The sequence below is a fragment of the Lissotriton vulgaris genome, chromosome 2_1, assembly GCF_964263255.1.
Source record: "Lissotriton vulgaris chromosome 2_1, aLisVul1.2, whole genome shotgun sequence".
NCBI lineage: Eukaryota > Metazoa > Chordata > Amphibia > Caudata > Salamandridae > Lissotriton > Lissotriton vulgaris.
The window spans coordinates 234,718,889-234,746,807 of NC_141687.1; the positions used below are offsets into that span (position 1 = coordinate 234,718,889).

General features: G+C 45.2%; 1 protein-coding gene across 1 annotated transcript in view; it reads right to left on the reverse strand.

The window, feature by feature from the left end:
* The window catches only part of KSR1 (kinase suppressor of ras 1), a 588,594-nt gene that overhangs the window by 326,021 nt on the left and 234,654 nt on the right, over window positions 1–27,919 (reverse strand). Inside the window, 1 exon segment of the mRNA XM_086954818.1 lies at window positions 13,080–13,220. Coding sequence (XP_086810944.1) covers window positions 13,080–13,220 — 141 coding nt within the window.

Consider the following 27,919-nt stretch of genomic DNA (forward strand, 5'->3'; position numbering starts at 1 on the left):
CCCATTTTCGGCAATTGGCATATTTACTGAATAACAGATGGAGCCAATCAACATTCACACTCAGTATCTATCACTAACATTCAAGTCTTCCATCAGAGCCCTGGTTTCAGACAGTTGTCTTCAGTAATTTTATACCGAGGCCCCTTTCATAAAAAAATGTTTGTCCCTCTCCTCCAAATGGCATCACTGCCAAAATGTTTAACAGTCAATGTTGAACATTGCTGTTGCAGCATGAAAACAGTTAGGGGTGCTTGGAGTGAAGGCACGCTAGGAGTTAGGGGTGCTGGGAGTGAAGGCACGCAAACAGTTAGGGGTTCTTGGAGTGAAGGCACACTAGGAGTTAGGGGTGCTGGGAGTGAAGGCACAATAGGAGTTAGGGGTGCTTGGAGTGAAGGCATGCTAGGAGTTAGGGGTGCTTGGAGCAAAAACATCCAAGGAGTTAGGGGTGCTTGGAGTGAAGGCACGCAAGAAGTTAGGGGTGTTTGAGAGAAAGCACGCTAAGAGTTAGGGGTGCTTGGAGTGAAGGCACGCTAGGAGTTAAGGGTGCTAGGAGTAAAGGCAAACTACGAGTTAGGGGTGCTGGGAGTGAAGGTATGCAAACAGTTAGGGGTGCTGGGAGTGAAGGCAAACTACAAGTTAGGGGTGCTTGGAGTGAAGGCACGCAACAAGTTAGGGGTGCTTTGAATTTAGGCACAATAGAAGTTAGAGGTGCTCGGAGTGAAGGTGTGCTAGAAGTTAGGGGTGCTTGGAGCAAAGACATGCTAAGAGTTAGGGGTGCTCAGAGTGAAGGGACGCCAGTAGTTAGGGGAGCTTGGAGTGAAGGCATGCTAGGAGGTAGGGGTGCTTGGAATTTAGGCATGCAAAGAGTTCGGGGTGTTCGGAGTAAAGAAACACTAGGTGTTCCGGGTGCCTAGAGTGAAGGCACGGTAGAAGTTAGGATTGCTCGGAGTGAAGGCACGCTAGGAGTGAGGGGTCCTCAGAGTAAAGGCATGCAAGGAGGTCGGGGTGCTCGGAGGGAAGTCATGCAAAGAGTTAGGGGTGCTCAGAGTGAAGGCACGCTAGGAGTTATGGGTGCTCGGAGTGAAGGCATGCAAGGATTTAGGGGTACTTGGAGTGAAGGCAATTAAGGAGTTAGGGGTGGTCAGTGTAAAGGCATGCAAAGAGTTAGGGGTGCTCGAGTGAAGGTATGCAAAGAGTTAGGTTTGCTCGGTGTGAAGACATGCTAGGAGTTAGGGGTGCTCGGAGTGAAGGCATGCTAGGAGTTAGAGGTGCTCGGAGTGAAGGCAATTAAGGAGTTAGGGGTGGTCAGTGTAAAGGCATGCAAAGAGTTAGGGGTGCTCGAGTGAAGGTATGCAACGCGCTAGGGGTGCTCAGTGTGAAGGCATGCTAGGAGTTAGGGGTGCTCGGAGTGAAGGCATGCAAAGAGTGATGGTTGCTCCGATAGAAGGCATGCAAAGAGTTAGGGGTGCTCGGAGTGAAGGCACGCTAGGTGTTAGAGGTGCTCACTGATCAGAGTAAAGGCAATTTAGAAGTTGGGGTGCTCAGTGTGAAGGCATGCTAGGAGTTAGGGGTGCTTGAGTGTAGGCACACTAGGAGTTAGGGGTGCTTGGAGTGAAGGCGTGCAAAGAGTTAGAGGTGGTCAGAGTGAAGGCATACAAGGAGTTTAGGGTGCTCGAGTGAAGGCACGCTAAGAGTTAGAGGTGCTCGGAGTGAAGGCAATTAAGGAGTTAGGGGTGCTTGGAGTGAAGGAATGCTAGCAGTTAGGGGTGCTTGTAATGAAAGCACGCTAAGAGTTAGGGGTGCTTGGAGTGAAGGCATGCAAGAAGTTAGGGTTGCTTGGAGTGAATGCACGCTAGGAGTTAGGGGTGCTTGGAGGGAAGGAATGCTAGCAGTTAGGGGTGCTTGTAGGAAAGGCACGCAAGGAATTAGGGTTGCTTGGAGTGAAGGCATGCAAGAAGTTAGGGTTAGACGGAATTAAGGCATGTTAGGAGTTAGGGGTGCTTGAGTGTAGGCATGCTAGGATTAAGGGGTGCTTGGAGTGAAGGCATGCAAGGAGCTAGAGGTGGTCAGAGTGAAGGCATACAAGGAGTTAGGGGTGCTTGAAGTGAAGGAACGTAGGAGTTAAGGGTACTCGAAATGAAGATATGCAAGGAGTTTGGAGTGCTCGAGTGAAGGCACGCTAAGAGTTAGAGGTGCTCGGAGTGAAGGCAATTAAGGAGTTAGAGGTGCTTGGAGTGAAGGCACGCTAGCAGTAAGGGGTGCTTGTAGTGAAGGCACGCTAGGAATTAGAGGTGCTTGGAGTGAAGGCATGCTAGGAATTAGGGGTGCTTGGAGTGAAGGCATGCAAGAAGTTAGGGGTGCTCAGAGTGAAGGCACGCTAGGAGTTACGGTTGCTTGTAGTGAAGGAATGCTAGCAGTTAGGGGTGCTTGGAGTGAAGGCAAGCTAGCACTTAGTGGTGATTGGAGTGAATGCACGCTAGGATTTAGGGGTGCTTGGAGTGAAGGAATGCTAGCAGTTAGGGTTGCTCGGAGTGAAGGAATGCTAGGAGTTAGGGGTGCTTGGAGTGAAGGAATGCTAGGAGTTAGGGGTGCTTGGAGTGAAGGCATGCAAGAAGTTAGGGGTGCTCAGAGTGAAGGCACGCTAGGAGTTAGAGGTGCTCGGAGTGAAGGCAATTAAGGAGTTAGAGGTGCTTGGAGTGAAGGCACGCTAGCAGTTAGGGGTGCTTGTAGTGAAGGCACGCTAGGAATTAGAGGTGCTTGGAGTGAAGGCATGCTAGGAATTAGGGGTGCTTGGAGTGAAGGCATGCAAGAAGTTAGGGGTGCTCAGAGTGAAGGCACGCTAGGAGTTACGGTTGCTTGTAGTGAAGGAATGCTAGCAGTTAGGGGTGCTTGGAGTGAAGGCAAGCTAGCACTTAGTGGTGATTGGAGTGAATGCACGCTAGGATTTAGGGGTGCTTGGAGTGAAGGAATGCTAGCAGTTAGGGTTGCTCGGAGTGAAGGAATGCTAGGAGTTAGGGGTGCTTGGAGTGAAGGAATGCTAGGAATTAGAGGTGCTTGGAGTGAAGGCATGCTAGGAATTAGGGGTGCTTGGAGTGAAGGCATGCAAGAAGTTAGGGGTGCTCAGAGTGAAGGCACGCTAGGAGTTACGGTTGCTTGTAGTGAAGGAATGCTAGCAGTTAGGGGTGCTTGTAGTGAAGGCACGCTAGGAATTAGAGGTGCTTGGAGTGAAGGCATGCTAGGAATTAGGGGTGCTTGGAGTGAAGGCATGCTAGGATTAAGGGGTGCTTGGAGTGAAGGCATGCAAGGAGTTAGAGGTGGTCAGAGTGAAGGCATACAAGGAGTTAGGGGTGCTTGAAGTGAAGGAACGTAGGAGTTAAGGGTACTCGAAATGAAGATATGCAAGGAGTTTGGAGTGCTCGAGTGAAGGCACGCTAAGAGTTAGAGGTGCTCGGAGTGAAGGCAATTAAGGAGTTAGAGGTGCTTGGAGTGAAGGCACGCTAGCAGTAAGGGGTGCTTGTAGTGAAGGCACGCTAGGAATTAGAGGTGCTTGGAGTGAAGGCATGCTAGGAATTAGGGGTGCTTGGAGTGAAGGCATGCAAGAAGTTAGGGGTGCTCAGAGTGAAGGCACGCTAGGAGTTACGGTTGCTTGTAGTGAAGGAATGCTAGCAGTTAGGGGTGCTTGGAGTGAAGGCAAGCTAGCACTTAGTGGTGATTGGAGTGAATGCACGCTAGGATTTAGGGGTGCTTGGAGTGAAGGAATGCTAGCAGTTAGGGTTGCTCGGAGTGAAGGAATGCTAGGAGTTAGGGGTTCTTGGAGTGAAGGCATGCTAGGAATTTAGGGTGCTTGGAGTGAAGGCATGCAAGAAGTTAGGGGTGCTCAGAGTGAAGGCATGCAAGAAGTTAGGGGTGCTCAGAGTGAAGGCATGCTAGGAGTAAGGGTTGCTTGGAATGAAGACACGCTAGGAGATAGGGGTGCCTAGAGTGAAGGCACTTAAGACTGACTATCATGTCTCTACTGCTATTTTAAAGTTTTCCCCATATATTACATGAAAAGTGCACCCAAGAGGGTACATAACAGAGGCATTAGCAGCAGTGCAAGCTTCCATCAGAACACTGATGAGGCGCTGACAGGAGCAGAGAAGTTTTAATTAAGCTTTAATTTAATTTAAGCTTTACTCACGATTTCCTCGCTGATATCGTGAGTAAAAAAGATAGAGAGCAGCATTATCTCCACGACGCCAATGTAAGTAAAAATGAGACTCTGAAACTCCATTGGTTTGACAGGTGCTAATTAGAAAAGGGACCCTGACGTTGGGCTCATGAGGCATTTCTAACCCTACAAAACAGCATGTTACCAGTGTATAGGGGCATGTAGTGTCTTTTTTCTTCACAGGAGCACCAAACATTATATTTAACAACCCCTAACCACTAAGGGTGCAATGTTCTAAATATTGCTAAAATGCCGAATTCACAAAGAAAAAGTGTGTGTTTTATGTTATATGTTAGTGAGTCTAGTTTGTCCTTTTTTCCACTATAGGCACAATGGACACCTATAGTCTGATACTTTTACCGCTATCATGTCACCTGTAACCACTGGTCACCGTAACCTATGGTTTTGAAAAGTAGACCACCACAAATTTTTTTTGTCTATTTCTCTCAACAGGTCGACCAATAAGCGACCTTTTTTAGTTAGGTACATTATTACCTGCACTTTAAAATCTCACTTTTATTAGAAATCCTGATATAAGATAGAGAAACGTGAGTAAGGTGGGGATTTGTGGACCCTGTCCTGAAGAAGGTGTTATCACCGAAACATGTTGACGCACAAAGAGAGGAGGTAATGCACATTGTTTGCGTTGTTAACCTCCCACACTCTATTTTCATAGCACCAGCCTGGGGGCCCATTAAAAGATTTTTCTTACCCCACGGGCCAGGTTCTTTTTAAACTTCACTCACTTAGATCTAAACCCCACTATACACTCACATTTAAAATACCCCATCGACACCACACATAGTCACCTTAAGTGCTCCTGTGTATCCGTAGGTCGCAGCACGCTGTACCCCGTAGAGGGGTACGATGACCCCGATGATGAAGCATGACACCAAGGGGCCTGTTGGTGTGTGAGGGGGACCAAAAACAACAAGGGTGTTCCCCACATTTGGAGGATATGCTCTGCACTCAAGGAGTGGATTATTTTTGTTTATGTACATTTGACCAGGGAGAACAAATCCATTTCGATATATCTCTCTCCCCCCCACTTGTTAGTAATAAACCACTTAATGTGCCACACAAAGATGAACCGTCAATGTGGGGGAAGTGTAGCCCAAAGGAGCCCTGTGCGTTAGGGGGGTTGTTGGAAGACTAAGCAACAGCGGTATATCAAGTAGGGATTCGGATCTTTGTATTACACAATTCTATTTCACATTTATATATTTTTGAAATACACAATTACATTATATTTTTGTATTGCAGGTTATATTTATATATTTGAAACAAACACTTTGAAGGTGAGTGAAAATCACAAACAAAACATTGATCCATTTCACAGCAGTTCAAGAACGTAAATAAATCAGCCCTATCACATGAATCCCTGGTAAAGTTAAGAACCTTTTTTATTGAAGCTGGGCTTCTAAAGGTCAGATCCGTACACTTGAACAATGTGTGACAGCCATAACAATGCCAGGGCCATGCATCAGCACTGCACACCTTCCAGTATGTTGCATTTAGACCCGAGGGTACAAACAGAGGACACACCTGGGCCAAATAGAAGATTCCACATGTGCATTGTGTAGGGGAAAGGCGTGGAAACATTCTTGTAGAAAATACGCAAGTACTGCAAAGCACACACATGCTTTGTATAAATGAAATGTTACTCGCATGCCAAATAGGTCCTGTCAAAATACATGTGAGAATGCATTTACGAAAAAGGTTTAGAAGTCTTTAACAATGAACACTCCCTATATAGACTATGCAATATAAGATTTCGTGAGAACAGTTGCCTTTAAAACAGTTTGTAAGAATTTTGCCCCTTGGCTGGCATTTAAAATTATTGAAGCATGGAAATCATTAATTCGCATAGCTCACTTTTAACTTTCTCCTGAAACTCAGTTTTAGGTCTCACCTGTGACAGGGCATGTACGGCAAGCGCTCTTGCTTGCAAGACATATTGTATACAATAAGGGTCTTGAATACGACCAATTGCTTAACATTTGTTGGCTTCACTGTCATGTAATCTCCTGCCCTCTAATAAGCCAGCATATGCTGGCTTCACTTCCTCTTTTTTCGGCCGGAGCATGAACCAAGTACTGATTGCTTCAGTCGATTGCTGTTCCTCCACTGATCCCACTGTGCTTGAGACACTACTTTTATTTTTTCTTCATCCCTGTCATTCTTGTTGAACCTCTTGCCATTTGCAGCGATGTTTTACTATGCCAAGCAAACCTCAAAGAAGCCCCTTTTTTAGGGTGACCAGAATTTTAAAGCCAAACACTGGGACATTTCACAAAAATAGAAGAAGGACTACAATTTTACTTTAAGCGATGAGATCGCTCCTCAGCAGAGAATTACAGAACAGGCAGTAAGCACATACATAAAATGTAATTTTAAAACCCAGTAGTTTGCCTGTTAATTAAATTGCTTTCTTGGAACAACTGCTAACTTTCCCTGCTGTGTAAAAAGTAAAAAACACCTCCCACCGTGTTCAGTCGACCCTCTCTAAAAACCAGGACATGAGCTAAATTTCTTGAAATTTGCTGGGACAGCTGGTTAAAACAAGCATTTGCAATGCAATAGGTCTCGCATTAGGAAAGTTTGAGCTATTGGTATTGTAAATGACATTTTTTTTATTTATGTGTTTGTTTTGAAAATAGCCAAATAATTAGCTTTGTCATTTACAATGCCAATACTTTTACCGTTTGCAAATGTGACACCTATAGCATTTGTAATGCAACATGTTTTGTATTTTGTGAGCACTAGAGGGTAGCATAGAACCAATGCGTCAGCCCAGGGGTCCTCACATTGTAAATACTCAAGAGCCGCGGGACAAGCCATGAACTGCTGTGTCTATGCTCTTATCTTCCCCCTCTTTCTTGTGGCAATTGTTCCATCTGCTTTGCCTTGTTCCCCCCCCAACTCACTGAACTGTATGTTTGGGTAGTGGGTGTGAGGATGGAGCATGGGGGGGGGGGGCTGGGATTCGAGAGAGGATGGGGATTGCATGGCTAAATATATATTTTTTAAAGCACAATTGAAAATGTGTATTAGCACTTTTTAAAAATTATTTTTTGCCACACTATACAGAATGACTACAAGTTTATGGCAAGTCTGCAATGCCCATTCTGTAAAGCATTAACAAAAGCATTGGTAGGTCTCAAAGGCACACCCTGTTGGCTTTGCCAATGCTTGTTTTGTTCTGTAGTCTTGCAAAAGTTAGGTGGTTACCGAAGTGACATTTATGGCAAGGGCGTTTCCACATTTTTGTAAAGATCACAAGACACGGACAGATGAGCATTTTTCTGGAAAGGAATGTTCTCCAGAGAACCCCGGTGAAACCAGGGTCTCCGAGGCTGCAGATAACATTTTAAGATTAGCAAGAAAAATAAACGTTTGCTCCAGCAATAGAGGGCACACTGGATGACCAAACAATCCTAGGCATTCAAGGTCAGGAACGCTGCAAAGGCCGAGTGCGCCTTCAATTTAGGTAAAGATGGCTTCTTTATCACCCAGACTGATGTTATCGCCTGAGCAAGCACGGCGCTGACTGCCGCTTCCCCCGTGACCCTGGGCAAAACCATGAACCTCGCTCTGCAGATTTTTGCAATCAGTAAGCCTTCTTTAAAAAAACATTTTTGTGGTCGAAGACCCCAGACTTATTTTAAGTTGATTGAGGCTTTAAGTTTAGGTTTGGGCACATAGAATAAAAAAATTATTTACTTTACTCCAGCCCCCCCTTTCTCCTCCAAGTCCGCATAACGAAATAAGTCTGTGGGGGGGGGGTGGTCTTATGCGGACTACAGGATTCCCCAGCCGAGGATCCATACAGCCCTAAAAATGCCTTTTTCCGCATGTTTTTTCTGGGGCAGCTCTCCGAACACTTCGAGGCTGCCTGCCCCTGGTGCTCTCTGCTGCTCCAGCCTGGCGCAACGTGAAGTTAAATGTGGCACTGGCTGCTGCCTTTGTTCTCTTTCAGGTGCCGCCTGAGACCAATAGCAGGGAGGATAGGCTTGCCTGCAAGTGATCTAATCTCTAGGAGATGTCAATCTAGCTCCCTGGTGGGAGAAGGCAGCTATTTTGTGCCCACCTCTGACTTGGAAACACGAGAGGAAAACACTTAATCAGAAGAACACAAGGGGGACTGTACCTCGGACTCTACAAGGAATCTGTATTTTCGTTTTGGGAATGATTTTGTATTTTTGCTTACGGGGACTCACTTCTTCAATCTTCCCTTAGCTGCCCCTACACCACTGCAAGCTACCCGACACTGCTCCTAATGCGGCGAGCTTCCACACGTTCCAATTTCGACCTGATAAAACCTTACACATACTCAGAAATTAAGCTAAAATGGAACCAACCAGGATTATGTGCTTCATGGGTAAACACTTATAAGGTCCTAAAGGTGAGACCTATCGGCTTTGCTAATGCTTGTTATTAGTTCTCTATTACTCCTTTCCCACCAAGTCAATTATTTTGTTGAGAGAATGTATGTAAGCTTGTGTACTTTGTGCCCCCTTCTTGGAATCTTCTATTCTATTGTTTGTTCATTGTCTGCAGGATCTTGATTGAACCCTTTTTGGGGGGGGGGGGGGGGGGGAAGGGGGGAGGGGGTCGCTGCCTAAACTTCCTTCCAATTGCATGCAGGACCATTAGAAGTGAGCTGGTGCTGCTCGGTTCCTGCTGTTTCACCAGCAAATGTTTTATTTCTCCCAGGTACTGTTCACAAAATGTGAGGGGTATCCTTACAAACGAAGGGGACAGGGTTAATTGCAAAAAAAATCAGTGTTGTCTCCCCGTGACACTTGAAATACCTGGCGCAATAAACACTCTTATTCAAACCTCAGTCGTGCACAGACTGAACGACTGAGCCCAATTATATGTGAAAATGTTACATTTTATTAATAAAACAATAATAAACTCCTTTTAGAACAATTACAAATATTAACAAGTTCATATTACGGAGTGCCGCCGCGCTGCCCGCGGCGACCCGGAAGCTCTTGGCCGGCCGGCGAATCAGGTCGCGGCCGACCGGAAGTCCCGCCTCCCGAGGTCCGCGAGCCCGATTGAGAAGAGGAGACAAGCCGCGCCGCGCCGTGAGGAGCCCGCCGGAAGAGCGCAGTCGGTGAGTGGGGCCCAGGGCTGAAGTGAAGTGCGTGCGTGCCTGTGTGTATGCCTGGGAGGGGAGGGGGGGAGTGTGTGTGTGCGCGCGTGCGTGACTGTGTGTGCGCATGCGTGACTGTGTGTGATTGAGCCTGTATGTGTGTCGTATGCCTGCGTGTGCATGCGCGCGCCTGTGTGTGTGTGTGTGTGTGTGTGTGTGTGTGCGCGCACGCGCGCCTGTGTATGCGTGCATGCAGAGGGGTGGGGGCTGGCTGTGTGCGAGCAGGGGCTGTGAGTTGATCTGCGCAAGCGCGGGTCAGACGCGCGCTCCCGCGGGGAAAACTGCGAGCTCGTAACAGATTGGTGTCCTCATTCCCCAGCATTCTCACTAACGGGCCACAATAGGTCTGAAGCAGACACCTTCAATGCTCACGCATTGAGGGTAGGTCTGCTCGACCTAAAGGGACCGTCCTGGGAAAACGGGGACGCCTGGTCACCCTACCCTTTCTCCTTGGAAATGGATGTATATTGTGACAACAGAAGTCATCTGCTTTTATTGTGACAACAGGTGTTATCTGTGTCCGAATTTATTTTCACTAAGACATGGACATGAGCACAATTGTTTTCATCATGTGATAGGATTTTTTGCCGAATGTCATATTTTTTTCTTTTTCAGGCATGTGGGGATTAACTGATTTGCCCAGAATCACAGGGATACTCTCCTAATCAGCATTGGCAAAGTCAATAGGTCTCACCTTTTATACTATTGACTCTGCCACTGCTTTTAGTTATTGCTGTACAGCATGAGCATTGCTGACTTTGGCAATGATCTGTTTCCATGATGTATAGTAATGTGATTGCTGTGCAGCAGGGTCAAAAATAATAATGAAAAAGGACTAGGATGCATCTAGTGCTAATGCACTCAAAATTAAGAATTACAAACAAAACATTACACCAGTCACAAAAATTATCAAATGGCCGATGCTTAAGGTAGAAAGGAAATCATCTTCAATCCAGTCTACATCATAATTAGGGATGCCAGTTTTATGGTATTTATGTTTTTTGCCATTTCCATCTGTATTTATCCATACATCTTTTTTGCACATTATATCTGTATTTGTCCATATTTATTTTGGGGTTTGTGGAAAATCAAGCTGAAATCAGTGTATTTCCACATGTATTCAACTGATAAATATGCACTCATGTGTGAATGTCTGCCACGTTTTAGTTCTGTGAACACCGGCCGAAGATAAATCAGTGCACTTATATGAAAATATTCAAATTTTAGTATCAACCTTGTGCATATCTACTGCTGTTTAAGCCTGTTTACTAAAATGTCTTTCTTTTTTTAACCGTCTCACCTGTAAATCCACACATTTATTGACCTGGCAGTCATGGCAGACAGTATTTAGAATTATTCAAAAAAGAACCCATTTTCAGTTTTTATCCACATTTAAAGATGAAAACATACAATAAAATGAATGTTTTCTGTTTGTATTTATCTGTGAAAATCAGTAAAAACGGAAAACACGGAGCCTTAACCATAATGAGTCGCATGTAAATATTTGGAACTTGTCTAGGAGTTATCAGAAGACGTTTGGGAAAGCCAATCCCGGCCTGGCTGAAGCCTCCTATGTTTAATTATTTGTTTATAACATTTTGATCAGAAATGCTGTATTGAAGGACACTGGAATAGTGTAAGGCAGTACAGAAGGTCGACATAAACCAGGGTGTGGGTATATGTTTTCTGGAAATGGAAGGTGCCACTGGGCAGCAGGGTGGGCAACACTCGACGGGTTACAGATATTTGTACATATTCACATGGGGTAGCTGTCTGATTACATAGCACATTTCTATGGTTTCTGGCATGAAGAGAATGCTCTTCAGGGCTTCAGAAGTGAGACACATTCTGTTTTGCAGGGGGAGGGATTCCAGTTGGAATGAGCGGAATCTAGATGTGGCGCATTCATATTTGGGGATGTTAGGAGGTTTACACTTGTTGATTTAGGCAGCATTGTATATAAAAAGATTTTTTTTTGTTGCTCAGCCAATAGAACCTGTGTGAGTTGACTGTCAAAATTGATTCATAGCTATTCATGTGTTGACTAAGAGCAGCTGTACATTTTCAACCTGCAAGTTACATCTTGCGCGCTTTTCCTAAATGCTGTTACCTGGCGCATGCTGCTACCTGGAGGGCATTATCTGAGCATATTCAAATAAAACAGCCAGCATTCTTCGAAGATCAATACAGGTCTGGTCACCACAGTAAGTAGTAATGCAGGGAACCCACCTGTGTGTTCCCAATATAGTGAGGGAGATTAAACTTCCCCAAAGGAATGTCTAGAGTACTCATTTAAAAATTGTGGGAATCGGCACACACCTCTGTCATACCACTGCACAATACAAGCCCAAGTGGCGCCAACAGAACATACATACATATATGAGCAAGGGCATATGCCCGAAACGCGTCAGACCGTTGTGCTGTGTAACTGGTGAAATAAACAACATTTGCCTGAAAACTGGGACTCGTCGTGGATTCTGTTCGCCAGATATGAGCTGGAGGTGCAGAGCCAGTACATATATATATATATATAAATATATATATATATATATATCTCAAACAGATGGTGAGAACCCCTTCAGAAAGGAGTTTATCATTCAGAGTAAAGTGTCCTGAGTGGTCCCACCTGATCTACAAGCCAAAGGCTCCTTCACCAATGCAACCGAAAGAAGGAAAAACAGGACAGACTGCTAAGGAGTCTGCCCTCTCTGGCAAATCGCTCTGTCCTGCTTGGATGTGTGTGTTACAGGCGCCATCATAGAATGTTTGCGGATATTGTCAACAACCTCATGTAGTGCTGCTAGTATGCATGTGGTATGGACGTATGCGGCATTTCTTTATTGCGAACCATGCCAAAAAGCAGCAGAGCCAGTCCAGTTGTAATAAAAATAGGGTTAACCTGTCAAGCTAAGACATCACTAATCACTTCAGTCTTGGATTTTTAAGGCACCCATATATGTTTCACCACAAAATAAGTTTCAAACGTACAGCATGGGCATGGCAGAGGTTACACATTTTAGAATCCGGAAACCAACTTCCCCCAAACCACCAAGTGACCAAATGTGACCATGCAGTCACTCCATCAGTGGCCTCCACTTTCAAAAACATGATGACAATGGAGGAAAAGGATCACCACTCCTATCACAATGCACAACCGGTAAGGCATTAAAGGTAGAAATCAGAATACAAAATATCGAGAAACCCCAGAATAATTATCTATCTTATGAAATAGGTGTAACTATTCTGCTAAAAATGTATATATTTCAACCGCTCACAACCAATAGGGGGGTTAAAAATAAATCTTCATTAATGTTGCTTAGGTTCAAAGGGACATAAGCCTTGTCGCAAGGCAGTCTACAGACAGTACCTCATAATTCACTCATGTACCTCTTGTACACTTTATGTCACAACATGTAAAGCGCTCTGATACCTTCAGGTCTAGCTAGCCTTATATAAAACTCAAAAATATTATTATAATTAATTTCCAAAGTGATGAAGCCAACTACCGAGGATGGCCTCAGTGCATTTCACACCTTGCTGGGTTTTTGCAAAAATAATCACCCTGAAGGTCCTACAAAAAATACTTTCAGTGTTACAGTAAAAACATGTGGTTGGAGCTGCTCTCTAGTCCTTCATTTAATGTAATATTAAAGCTCTGTTCATAATTTTTTTCATTGAGAATTAATATTATTATTCATAACTTGCCTTCACAGTCTCCTTTCCGACCCCGATGGTGTAGAGCCAATCGCAGACTCTTGGGTAGCGGTTGAGTGCCGCCGTCCTTTCATTCTCCGGCACATGGAGTTTGCATTGTAGTTGCCGACTGATGTACTTGACCAACTTTTCCTGAGGGGGTTTGAAAGAAGAGGCGTTGATTAGTCAAGATTCAGTAAAATCAGTGCGGTACTTATTGCATAGTGCTGCAATACTTCATTGTTAACACTGTGAACTGTATTCCACTGGAAGGCATCAAGCACATGGCCTATGACTTTGGCCCATGTGGACCAAAAAGCCTTCCAAAGAAGTGAGCTAGACTGTTTCCAGTATTTATCCCATGAGTCTTGTAAACACCTTATACCAGGGTGTTGCCTGCTGCCTTGCAATGAGACGTGTACCTCATTAATACGCTAACAAACTAAATAAAGGAAGGGGTCTCACAAATTCAAGAAGCATCTCAGTCACTGGCTTGCACAAAAAGGAGTTACCGACACATTTCTAATGCATGCTGCATTGAGGTCCAATGAATCCTACTAGGTTTAGTAGATGCACCTCATTATTTAACCTGTATGGCTTCCTTAGTGGACACATTAATCAAAGGACTTCATAAACTGATAAGCATAACTAACAGGTGGGGGTAACACTATACAAAAAAAATTAAGGAAAATGCCTAATACTCAAAATTCTGTAGGAAAAGTTGATGTGAGGGAGTTTATAGTACTATCGTGTAGTCCCTATAAACCTATATATTATAGGATCTGTGCATTTAGACAACATACACTGTAGGATTGGTGTCCGGGCTGATTCTAGATACCCCCACCGGGTATGTTAGCCTGTATACCAGCTCGCTCACAGTGCCACTAAAAACCCCTCTTACCAAGGAGAGAATAATTCTTGACAGCTATCGTACATGACAGCCCTGATTCCTCAGAATCGTGGAAACAGTGCGATACTTCTCGCTCAATCACTCGTGCTCACTTCATCTCAGAGAGATACACAGAATAAATGGTGGGGACGTTTTTCAATAAGCTTTTATTGAATCTGCGTCATTCTAGTGTAAAATAGGTGTGCTGAAACAACTATTAGACATAACAGACAGAAATGATTATAAGCATTAACAGAGTAAAAGGATGGTAGATTTCTACGATCTTGCTAAAACAATGAATACAGGCAAGTATATCAAATACAGGACAGTAATAAATGCATACTCCTACTATGCGACCCAAACTAGATGTACCTAAGTGTACCTAGCATGTATGTGGGTGTAAAGCCAAGAATCCCACTAGGATAAAGTTAACACCATTACCTAAAGTGAGAGACTGTGGGACACCTTCTTGGTCTTGAGATGGACACCCCCTACTGGCACCCTGTCAAATTTAGGATCATGTGCAAAGCTCTATACATAAGGTATCAAGGATACTGAGGCAAAGATCCTGCCTTCAAAATCTGGCGTGCACTACAATCCCATCAGAAACCTTCACTCCTTGTCAACACAACTGATCAAGTAACATTCTTTTGAGAGACTTAAATAGGTAGCATGACTCTCCGGGGTCCAGGGTCAGAAATTATGGAACAGTCTTAATCACAATCTTTGAATGGAAAACAAAACGCACACACAGGTCGAGAACATCCTAAGAACCAAACTCTTCAAACAGGCTTTAACGCCTTAACCGCGGGCGTTCTATTGAGGGTTAAGCTCCACCCAAAGGCCACATGTGAGCAGCCGAAGAGGCCAGGTGTAGGTTCAGCCTCTTTATTCAGCCGGAATCAATTTCATATTCCTGAAGTCTCTCTTAAGTTTTATCACACTGAAGTGGCCTTGGTGACTTTTAGTTCTTTGCAGAACTTCCAAATATGAATTAACAATTGGTAAAGAGCAAAAACACATTCGGTCCAAAACTCGCTGTGACGCCATTCTGACAGCAGGCAACCATACCCATCTGAACAGAAAGATGTGCAAAGAGAACAGAAGGTGGAGCTAAACCCAATATTAAAAAGACGTTCGTCACCCATAACAGTGCCCTTATGTGACAAAGCGTTTGAGGGGGGCTGCAGTACTATGTGTATCTGGTACAGGAGGGGGGTTTAACTGTATAATTGCAGTTTTCAGCTGGCACTCACCACCACTATTGGTAATTATACCCCCCAGGACCTCAAACTTTATAAAGAACAACTGCTTAGGGATGAACAAAATGTGGTGATGCGTTTTCTTTTTTTTATGTTCTTGTCTTTTATGTCTCGGTTCGTGGCTAACAAAGTACCATTTTGCAGGTTAAGCTAGTAGCTCCTGGCTCCATGAGTGACCATGCCAACCAGAGATCTTGACTGCAACCAACATCTTCAGATACTGTCCCTTACAGTTTGGTACCACTGGGAGAAGTTATAGTAGTTACTAACACAGTACGCCTTCCGTCCCCTTGTAAGACCGGGGAGTCTAGGGTGTTCTTAACTGGTCTAAACGTGTCCTGTGGGAAATGGAACAATTTTCAGGGTGATGGAGCTCCCATTAATATTATATTACTGAAGTCACAGTGATTGTGAAAAATTCAAGCATCACACACAGAAGAAGAGTAACAAATGTGCCACGCCCATTCAGCAGGAGTGATACGGGTCAGGCATGTAGCTGGTGGTGCATTTTGGTCGCACTGGTGTGGTAGGGTACTGTCCTTTACAGACAACACGCTCTCAGTTGAAATTGACTCAAAATGTGCATAGACATGAAGTTTTACTGATAAAACAATACAACACACAAACGATTATGTGTGGATATCAGGTTTCAGCAAATATTTATAATTTGAACATCACCAAGTAGTATCCTAATTTGTTTTGATCCTATTAAACCTTTATTTCCAACCTACCTCAGAATTACCCAAACAAGTGCTACATTTGTTTTTTTATTAATCGCGGATATATTTTGAAATCTGTATAGTTCACTTACATGTATTTTAAATTTGCTGTGTGGTAGAAAACACAATGACATCCTACAGTCTTTCTTTCACTTCCTATACCCATCAAGTTGCTCACCTAGGTCACTTCTACAAAATCCTCTTTTTGCAGTCAGAGATGGCAAAGGGAACAGCAGTTTCCGTGTTAAAGGAATAAGCAGCACTTTTCCAGAAGATATAGGCTGTCCACAGCAAATGGGGCCTGTTAAACACAAAATAAATGTAAAGCTATTTTTATTGTTCATTTACCTTCTGAGCTCCAGCATGGTTATTTCGGGGGTTCTGTAGAACCTCCCCTGCCACCTCTACTTCCAGCACTTATGACCGTGTCTACTGGACATAGATTATCGTCATGAGCTACATTAATTGGAACTGCGCTTTTTACTAGTTGCATTCATCTTAGAAGTTACAGACAGGGCTACTGGAATTTTGCAATTGTGCAACCGTGACAATTTTCTCATAATTGTAGATTTACTGCATTTGCACATAATCCATCATCATCTGCCCTATTTTCTGCAGATTTTACCAAAAAAAAGATTTGTTTGTAGCTCAAACGGTTCAAAAGGTAGTAAAAACGCAGTAACACATGCTGCCGCGCAGAGGAAGGCCCTTTGCAAAGGTTGACTGGTCAGCTTATTGCTATATTCAGTTGTTAAACTGGTTACTAATGAGATGCAACTAATGTTCAGACAGTGTTTACAAGCTTAAAAATGTCAAAATAATGAAGTAATACTATCACAAATATGCCGCATAATGCCACATAATTTGCGTTTTCTTGCGCGCATAATGACCCTCCCTGCCACATCATTCCAGTGACCCTGGCTATAGAGCTGTCTGAACATTGAGTTCATTGTGTTTTATTTACTGTGCCACGCCTCACCAGTTTCTACTGCACGATCACTTCCTGCTTGGGTTTGGAGTCAAGTACATAAAGGGAATACTTTAGTTATTGTGTTCGACAGCAGTAGCACTGGTCGCCATGAGATGCCAGTGGCAAATGTACATCCCCACCATGGATACTACTCAGTAACCACGGTTTGTCCGGGTCCCCAGAATAGGCCTCCCAAGTCTACTTTCCCTTTTGCCCCAAACGAGCATCATAGTCAAACCATCCAATCACAATATCAGGAGTCTAGGTGCACAGAGCTGAAAGACCTCCCTTGGATGATGCTCACACAAGGGTGCAATTTAAAACTCTATGTGCCATCTGCCGGGGACAATGGCGGAAACCATCCCCCCTTCCGCCCCACCACTGCCCGCATCTGTTTTATCTCCAATTAACAACCTACTCTCTCTTTCGCACTATATGTTAGTCCCATACAAGCCAAAAGAATCTGAAAAGGAGGCCAGGAACTACAGGAGTCAAATTGTGGAATAAGTCAAATTGAGGGAAGAAAAAGAAAGTCTCAATGTGACCAAAAATGTAAATTCACAAAGCCCACTTGTAATTTATATATGACTTGGTCTAGAGGTCTTTAAGAGCAGGGAGCTCTTTGCCGGCAGATCTGAAGGGCGCTTGAGAATCTTCATGGCCATCAATGAGAGGTAGCCAGAGGCAGCAGTTGCTAGCCCAGCTTGCCCTTTGATACCCCATGCATTACTCTCGCTAATAGTGGTCTCAGGGGTCATGTAGGCAGCAACAAAAACATAAAGGTAACAAGTTTCTAAGAATCCTGTTTACTTTCTATAGCTTCCACTCCTTGCCCTTCCCCTGGCCAGTCAGCAGCCAATAGGAGGCTCTGCCCAGTGAAGTGATCTGGGGCCAATGGGTGGATGATGTCATTTCTGTTATGCCTGCCATTTTTGGAAATCAACTTCTTCGGTTTGCTGTCTTTAGAAAAGTGACCCAGTAATGTGAAGTACAAAAGTGAATATATGGTAAGATCCACACTTTAAGGAGGGTGACCAAAAGTCCCAGATTGTCCCAGACAGTTATGTTTTTTCAAGGACTGCCCTGGCGTCCAAACACATTTATCTAAGAAAAGTCCATTTTTTAGCAAGGTTTGGGTAGAATTGCCGATTAAGTGCAGTTTAGTACATGTTCATGTTTTCACTGGCCTTCTTCTTACCCCAGGAACAGTAGTAGACTTCTAAAAGTCTCCTGCTGTGCTGCCTCGCCTCATTCCCGCAGCACAGCAGGTTTGAAAGGGTTTCTGTTGTAAGGTGCTCTTATGTTCTTGGACAAGATTTGTGCCAAAAAATAAAATGCGGATTCTGCCTGATACTCACTCTCACTTCATCCTCCAAGAATGAAGGATAAGCATGAACCTTTCATGTCAGAGAGAGAGAGAGACCCCTCTGGTGCCTGAATTGCACAGTAAGAAACTGGAATAACCGGGATCAATCCTGGATTACCCGCTTAACCAAATTGTGGTCATTTTAGGCAAATACTCAATTTTACAGAGCCTCCTTTTTGTTCGTTATCACATAGGAGAGCACTTTAAGTACATGAACCCAGGAAGTTAAAAAAAACTTGTGCTTCATTTAATATACTACAATGTTGTTCAATCTATATTAATACAGGTCACATATAGAGTACACATGCCTCCTGACTTGCCCTTTAGTTCACTATTAGCATTGCCCTCGGGGAGGGGGTAAGAATGTTTCCCAGTTCATATTTGAAAAAATTGGCTTTTAATACATACTTCTCAAATAGTCTGATGTGTTAAAGTGAAACACTTCTGCGTGTTAAATCAATACACTTAAAAAAATTAAATGCACCTTATAGTGTAACATGATATTTGTTGTATGTCAGATATATTCATGGCTCGGCTTGTGCGAGGGCTCGTAGAGCCAGAGCCAACCCCGGCTCAGCAATCGCTGTTACTGTGTGGGCTCGCCGACCTCTCATCACACGGCCGCTTTTAGAACTGTAGCCAGCGTGCACTAAGCGGGCTGGAGGCGGGGGCATTATGATGCAGTAATGAACGTGGAGAATCGCAAATCCTAATAACAAAGGGAAGCATTGCATCTTTCAGCAATTTCGCTCATTTAAGAGAGGAGGGCCCCGAGCTGTCTCGCGCCGCTCTCACTCTGGCAAAGATCACACAGCCGCAGGATTAGGTGCGCCATATGGCCCTGGATTCTAGCAAGGCAGCTGCTCTTGGAAATACCCAGGCGCGTGTCTGTAAATTATATTCACTGGCAGAGCGCGGATAATTCACTTTCTACGCGGCTGCCGCACTCTTCCCTGTCTCAGCCTCACCTGTCGTGTCTGAGGGTGGGTGTGCAGCACTTGGACGACGCCGAGGACAGCAACTCCGCTTGGCCGAGGACTTGTTCCGGGTCACCCCAGATGTGGTACCTCTGTGTGTTCCTCCCCGCAGTGCCTGGATACCAGCATTTGCATTTGTATTTGCTCCAGAAGTTAAGAGTAACTCACCGACTTCATCAGCGACCAATACTCACGAAGTGACAATCAGACCTTCGTGGGTGACTTCAATCTCCACTGGGGAGTACCGCAAGACTCCTCTGCGAACTCACTGGCCACTTTCCTCTCTACAAACTATCTTATCCAACACTGCACTGAATAACACATTCTAAGGGCGCAATCCTGGACCTTGTTATTTCTAAAGCAGGCATGCTTTCTACCACTACCCCAATTCACGTAGATTGGTCTGACCACCTCCTCATCCCATTCTCTCTTCAACTTTCACACTCTATAACTCTTGGCCAACCCAAGAGGGCCATCTCATGGTTCCGGGATGCCAAAAATATTGATGTCGGTCCCCTCTGTGAATCAGCTTTGTTATCTCTTCCAAGGCTCGACCCGAACCTAGATGTTGACGAACTCACCTCCCAAAGCCTCATAGTTCTTGCAGCTGAAATTAATAAAGTCGCTCCACTCAAAAGCAAAAGGTTAAGGCCCACTCCCTCAGCACCTTGGTTCAACAAATCCCTTTATGAGGAAAGGAAGCAGCTAAGATCCCTTGAGAAACAATGGAGGCAAGTGCCCTCCTCCGACAATTTGGCCATGCTTCGCTCAGCAAGATCCAAGTACCACAAGCACATCTTCCTTGGGAAAGCGACACACTTCAAAACCCTCCTTGACTCCGCCAAAAATAGACCCAAAAAACTATTCGATCTCATCAAAATGCCTAACTGCTCTCCCCCAACCTCCAAGGTGGATGATTCTACAAAGAGAGCAGCGGATTTTGCTATTTTCTTCGATGAAAAAGTGAAATCACTTGTGGATCAGGTCGCTCATCCTACCCCTCCAGAGGGGCGCAAATCCTTAGCCATTTGGCAGAGCTTTGACCCCATATCTGAAGATGCCCTTCTCAAGTGCATACGAGAAACGAAGCCATCCAACCATTCTCTTGACCCTATCCCCAGTGCCATTGCCATTGACTTCTATACCCATTCCCTCTCCTATTGGACCACTCTGATCAACCTCTCACTCGGGCAAGGCTCCCTTCCTGCCTCCTTCAAAACTGGGCAGGTCACCCCTCTTCTTAAAAAACCCACTGCTGATGCGAATGACCTCAATAACTTCCGCCCCATCACTAACCTTCCTTTTCTGGCGAAGATCACAGAAAGATGTGTAGCAAAACAACTCTCCCGTCATAGCAAGGACAATGATCTTCTTGACAACTGTCAGTCCGGCTTCATCCAAAAATGCAGCACTGAAACAGCCCTACTGCAAGTGGTTGATGACGCGTTGAGGATACTCGATTCATGGGGGTCCTGTCTTCTAATTCTCCTTGACCTTTCCGCAGCCTTTGACACTGTCAATCATAACACCCTCCTCAATATTCTTCAACAGAGAATGGGCATGGAGGGCACTGTGTTTAAATGGTTTGCATCCTTCCTTTCTGGCAGATCCCAAATGATCAAAATAGCGAACAGTCTTTCACCTCCTGTGGCGGTAGGTCAAGGTGTTCCCCAAGGCTAGATACTTGCTCCCACACAGTTCAATCTCTATTTAGAACCACTGGGAAATCTCCTAAGTAAATCCGGGATTCACTATCATCTCTATGCTGACGACACCCAACTCTACCTCAAGATTGCCTCGACTCACGATCTCTCCATCCTAAGCTCCACTCTACTCCATTCAAAACTGGATGTCAACTCATCAACTGATTCTGAATCCCTCCAAAACTGAATTCCTCCTCTTCTCCTCCTCACTCTCTCCTCCCCCGGTTCAATCATGGATGGATCAGATGAATCTACTAAACAATAAACCCATCATTGTCGACAGCGCCAAATCCCTTGGTGTCATACTAGACAAAAAACTCAATCTAATTCCCCACATCAACTCCATTGCAAAATCAGCTCGATACCAACTGCGCCTTCTTTGGGGAATCCGTCGCTTCTTCCCGGAGCGGGACCTTATAATCCTGGTGCAAGCACTGGTCCTCTCCAGACTCGACTACTGCAATTCTCTTCTTACTGGCCTCCCCAAATCCCACTTGTCCCCACTTAAGTCTGTTTTCCACTCAGCAGCTTGTTTCATTTATGAGGCCAAAAGAAGCGATCACATCACACCGATGTTATCTACCCTCCGCTGGCTTCCCTTTGAGGCTAGAGCTATCTACAAGACCGCTTGTATCACCCACAAAGCCCTGCACTCCTCTTCTCCTCGCTACCTGGCGAATAAACTGAAACTCTCTGGAAGTTCTAGACCTTCACGCAATGCGGAGAATCTACTGCTTGAACCTCCCACTTTCAAGAAGGAAAGAACGATGGCCCAATCCTTTTCAGGCAACGCAGTGAGAATCTGGAACTCATTCCCGCCTCAGCTCCGGACCACCGCCTCCTCCCAGGCCTTTAAAAGGGACCTCAAAGCTCTCCTCCTCCAGAGACACCTCCAAAAGTAACTCACGTCCTCTCTTTTATCTGAAGGATGACCTTCCACTACTGAAAATATCTACTTCTCATGTCCATGGAAGTGCCTTCCCAGTGTGTTCTTGTGGTTAGAGTGTTTGCCTTTTATTGCAGCATTATCCATGTACTTGTGTTTGGTACCCTCTTGCAACTTGCACTCACCACTTTGCCCCTGTAACACACGGTTTGCTTCCTCTCACATGTTTTTTACCTTTGATACTTTCACAAGTGCCACTTTTGCCTACGTAATCGTTTGTTCCCGTGCCTGAGTGTCTAACATATATTGCAGTATTATACCGCAAATTATACTCTATTTTCTCTTGTAGCCTGCACACTTGTCACTTTTTCCTCCTGTGCACTTTTTACTACCTCATGTATTTTTGGTAGCTCACATTTTTACTACCTCATGAATTTTGTTTGCTCACAAGTGTCACTATTACCTTGCCTACCTCATGTATTTTTGGTTTCTCACAATTTTTACTACCTCATGTATTCTTGTTTGCTCACAATTATCACTTTACCGTATGTAACGCAACGTATGATTCTGCAATCTGTTGTTCGTGTAATTTTCTCAGTTTGTATCATTTCTGTTCCTATTGTGAAGCGCTCTGACGCCTTCGGGTAAAGTCCATGCTATATAAAATTGCATAAATAAATAAATAAATAAATAAAATAAACTCTGTTCCCTCGGAAAATCAAAAGGTCTCGTTCCGCCTATGTGAGAGCTATTGGTTTTGCCATGTTGTACAGGAGCATGGCTGCAGTTTACCATGGACAGAAAATAATTTTAAAAGTGCTACGACGCTGGAGTGGGAAGATGAAAATAAAATGCACTATGATATTTTTTTCTTATAGAGAGGGGGAAGGGGGAGGGCAACAGACAAGAGGAGGGTGGGATGGAAGAGACAGCATGGACAATGGAAGCAATACGAACAACAGGAGTGTGAGGGGGGAGGAGGAAAACAGGCAAGAGTGGGGTTGGGTATGGGACAACTGCACTAGCTAGAAAGAAAAACAATACCTCAGTCACAACACCTGCAGCCGAAGGACTCGAATCAATATGGAGCAATGAGTACTTGGTCCATTCTCTAGATGAAAGAAGAGAAAGTGAAGCCGGAAAGTGCTGTCCAATGAAGAGGCAGCAAATGAAAGTGACAATGAAGCCCACGAATCCTAAGCAATGGGCAGGGTTCAAGCTCCCTCCGGCAAACAACATCTCTTGCAAGCGAAACTGCATGCACCAGCAACACATGAGCTGTCACAAGCGAGAATTAAAGGATTAGAGAGGTGATATAGCTTCTGGGAAGATCCAGGCAGATTTTTTATTTTGCAACCAACTTCTTGAATAAATCCTGAATAAAACCTGTTTGTCAGGTTTCATATATTTCATGTAATTTCTTCTCTCACCTGGTAGTGCTTTTGCCAATATTTTTGCAGACAGGATAATAGTTGAAGCAGAAAAATTATCACAAGAACTGTGAAACTTATGGGTGCTTGGCAGAGAGACATTTTCTACTCAAACTAATTTCCCACCTCTAACTTGTGTCTTTTGTACTCTAGGAAATCTGTCCGGTCAGGTTTTCACACAAATATGCTTAAGAAATACATTTCATGTAATACAGGAGATTTACAAAAGAAAAAAATTGCAATTTCTCCTCCCCCCTACTGCTGGGTCAGCCATCGCGATCTCAGGCCCAAAGGAGAGTACAGCTGTTAACTGAAGTCAGACATGGCCGAAGAGAGAATCACATGGGAAGAGTCGAGATTCTTAGGATATAAATCTCAGTCTAAGTGCTATACCGTCACATAAACATGAGGATCTCGAGTGCCCGATACCGCCACCTATGTCTTAGTCGTACACCAGTAACAGCTTCAAAAAGAACAACCTCAAATGTGGTTAAAGAACAACCTCAAATGTGGTTCTGTAGGACCACTAATAGAATGACCATAGTGGTGGCTGATTAGGACACTGACCTCACTGACTTCCACCATCCATCAGTCTGACTCCATGGACAGCACTCAAACATTCACTGCTCAGGAAACTCCCAAAAACAATTATCCAGGGGCAGCTTCAGCTAATCTCAGAGGGGATAATGAGGGACCACCAAGGAGACGTAGTACACTGATCCATCAACCTTTGATACTTGGGACAGTGACGTAACAAAACTTGAGGGGGCCTCCCTGCAAAGTGCATAGAGGGCCCCCCATCGCTCCGGACCCAGCTATAAGCTCTCAGCCGCCGCCCGGACACCCTGGGCCTCGAGACGCCCCCCGCACAACTGGGGCTATGTTACGCCATTGACTCGACACTATATATAGATCAAGTAATGCTAGGCTGGGACCAACACCGAGGTCAACTCAGTCCACAACCACCCATTCTGCAATGAAGCAGGGGGTTAGGAAAGCGCCTGTGGTGATTTACAAAGTCCAGTAGGACTTCTGGACGGCAGGACTGGATTGAACGCTAACCTTGCACAGCAGCGTTGTCTCTCTCAGTCGTCTAACCCACACCCTACTTAGACCCTGAATGCTCTGTAGCATCCCCCAGGAGAACACACCGTACAATAGAATAATCCCAACTAAAAGAAACGAAGTCTTATTCCCACAACTTGAGGGGGTACCAACAGTGACCTGAGCTGCTCAGTGACAGGAAGGCTGCTATGAGCACAATATGATACTACTTCGATAAACAAATTAGGTGCAATAACCTTAGTGCCAATTCCAAAGAGCAGACAAGCATCATGACTGTGTCCAGGACAGTGCCATTCATCTTACTGCCACGGTTTTACTGACAGCAGGAAAACAGCCGAGGACCCAGGAGAAGTGGGGTATACTGGACTTCCAACAGAGGTTTACTCAAAGTCATATCATCAACCGCACAGCCGATCAAAAGCAAACTTCCCTCCCAAGCGCCAAGCACTACTGCTAAACAGACTATTTGGTTTCAGTTTTCTGCAGCTTCTTAGTGCCTAATAGCCATAAATCCAACAACGTTCTACACTTATGAGTAAAGAACTACACGTTACAACCAGTCACCAACTCCACACTCTATCAGAGAGAAAGACCGCCTCTATGCCACCAGGACAGCTGAGCGGGTTCAAAGTTCTCCCTGACATCCACTCAAAGCATGTGCACCAGTGCTGGTGAGGCCAACCCAGCCTTCCACACTTCCATGGCTGCTAACTTGTGCAGTAAAGAGTAACACCTGTTATTTACAAGATGGCAGAAGTGCACTATGAAGCGCTATGGACAGCGTGCACGTGTCACATATATAACACTGTTAAGCCTTCTCATTGAATGCTTGCGGTGGTATCAAGCTCCTTTCACAGATAAGAACTCTAACTGTGAATTCCAGTGATTCAGAGTGCTGAATTCATTTGCAAAATACTTGGTTTCCGTAAATAGCTAAAAATGTTAAATATATTATTTCATTTTTTGTTCAGTGCTGGCGAAAATAAACAAGCATTGGAAATGCAATAGGTCTCGCATCATTAGAGTTAGTGCTTTTAGAATTGTTTATGGGTTTTTTTTTGTAAATCTTTAGCATTTTTGTTTCCTGTAGCCAATGCTAAAGAATTACAAATAAAAAAAGCCATAAACATTTCTAAAAACTCTAACTGAAATGGTCTGAGACCTATTGCACTGTGTGAGGGTGAGGGGTTGAGGGTGAGTGAGGGTGAGGGTGAGGGTGGGTGAGGGTGAGTGAGGGTGAGGGGTTGAGGGTGAGTGAGGGTGAGTGAGGGTGAGGGGTTGAGGGTGAGTGAGAGTGAGGGTGAGTGAGAGTGAGGGTGAGTGAGGGTGAGGGTGAGTGAGAGTGAGGGTGAGTGAGGGTGAGGGTGAGTGAGGGGTTGAGGTTGAGGGGTTGAGGGTGAGTGAGGGTGAGGGTGAGTGAGGGGTTGAGGGTGAGTGAGGGTGAGGGTGAGGGTGAGTTAGGGTGAGGGGTTGAGGGTGAGTGAGGGTGAGGGATTGAGGGTGAGTGAGGATGAGTGAGAGTGAGGGTGAGTGAGGGTGAGTGAGGGTGAGTGAGGGTGAGGGGTTGAGGGTGAGTGAGGGTGAGTGAGGGTGAGTGAGGGTGAGTGAGGGTGAGTGAGGGTGAGTGAGGGTGAGTGAGGGTGAGTGAGGGTGAGTGAGGGTGAGTGATGGTGAGGGTGAGTGAGGGTGAGTGAGGGTGAGTGAGGGGTTGAGGGTGAGTGAGGGTGGGTGAGGGTGAGTGAGGGTGAGGGTGAGTGAGGGTGAGGGGTTGAGGGTGAGTGAGGGTGAGGGTGAGTGAGGGTGAGTGAGGGTGAGGGTGAGTGAGGGTGAGTGAGGGTGAGGGTGAGGGGTTGAGGGTGAGTGAGGGTGAGTAGTGGATGTGGTGGTGGATGTAGTGTTCGTGGGTGTGGTGGAGGTGGTGGATGCGGTGGATGTCATGTTTTTGTAGCTCACACTCTGGATAAGGCACGCACGGATTTCAGTCGTTAAACAGAGGCATGTTATTTCATGGAGCACACATATAATTGAGGGAACCCATTTGGGCCAGTGACAATGTTGGATATATTCCACACATTAATTTTGATAGGTTGAGCGGGAAATGGGAATACTTATTCGATGTTTGTCTCCCGGGTGTTCCAGAACCTAACATTAAGCATTAGAGGGTACCATTTGTGGTTAGGATGTGTTATTTAAATTTTTTTTTTACAGGTGGCGCACCTTACCGGGTTCTGGTTATCCATGCACCTATGCCGCTTGTATTTCAAGCGTGGCTTGCAGACGCTTCTTGTGATCTGCACGCTCTGTCCTCCCACTGCTCGTCCTCGCTGAGGCAGTGATATAGCCTGACCTCTCGGATTCGGGTTCAGCAGCCTCTCTTACCGCATTCAGCTGGGTTAGAGGGGCGTGGTGGGGGGGGGGGGAGGCGGGCGGTATGGGTCAGCAGGAGAGCTAAAACAGGTCAGCCAGGAGGAGGGCGAGGGCCAGTAGGAAGAATGGGCGCGTGACAGGAGCAGGCCTCGCGGTCTGCCCTGACACGTATTCGACCACATGATTCGAATACAACCCACTGAATTGTGATTGCTTGTGAGCACAATTTGCCATCAGCTGTTCTCATTAACGATTTCTGTAATCAGACAGAACGATAATGACCTTTACACAATGATAGGTAAACAGGACGCTTAGCTTTGACTGACTAATCAAAAATACAATTTCTCACTCCCGCATTAAATCTTTGTAAATGATGTATGTCAAAGTGCATTCTAACCATGGATGATCGCGCGCCTTAATGAGCGGCAGCCTGTTCTCTGGTAAGATGCGGGTGCTGTACTGGTCTGTTTCATTACTGAAAAAATAAGAGTGTTGTTGTATTGTAGGAATCACGACTGCTTACAAAAAAAATACTGCTACGTGCAAAGGTTGTATAAATACTGCCTGAATGACAAGGAGTCCAAAAAGATATTCAGATTTAGGTCATGAGGTCTCATTTATTATTCAATATTGCATTCTGACCTTTATCAGCGAGGTCAGAAGATGGTGTTCTCTTGCTGGCTGAATTTTTATGGTGATAGCAAAGCCAGCAACTCGCACAGATAACATAATTACTGTGTCTTTATTTGGCCTATTCTGAAAGCTTTCTCCATAATGAAGCATATATTGTGGATTGGCCGATGGCGCTCAGCTCACGTATGGCAGTGGTCACGTTGGGGAGGTTCAGCATTGATTCGTGCAGAGGGCGCTCACCCAGCAGGCATGAAAATACCCGCACCTTCGGATACCCGATCATTTTGTAATTGCACCTTGACTAAACAAGCAAAGCAACCCATGAACACAAGGGGCTGTGCAATCACCGCGGAGAAGAGGAAGGCGTCGCGTGCTGGGGGAGGGGGGAGGAGAAATGCGACGCGACATGGCAGGCAGGGGAGGGGGCGGAGCGGGGGTGTGGGAGGAGTGCGGGAACAGACGGCGAGGGGAGGAGAGTAGGAGGAGGAGAGTAGGGGAGGCACGGCCTAGCGGCCGTGCAATCAAGAAGTGAGGGGGCGGGAGAGTAGGCAAGGCAGGCGGCTGGGGGCATGTGCACGCGCTTTT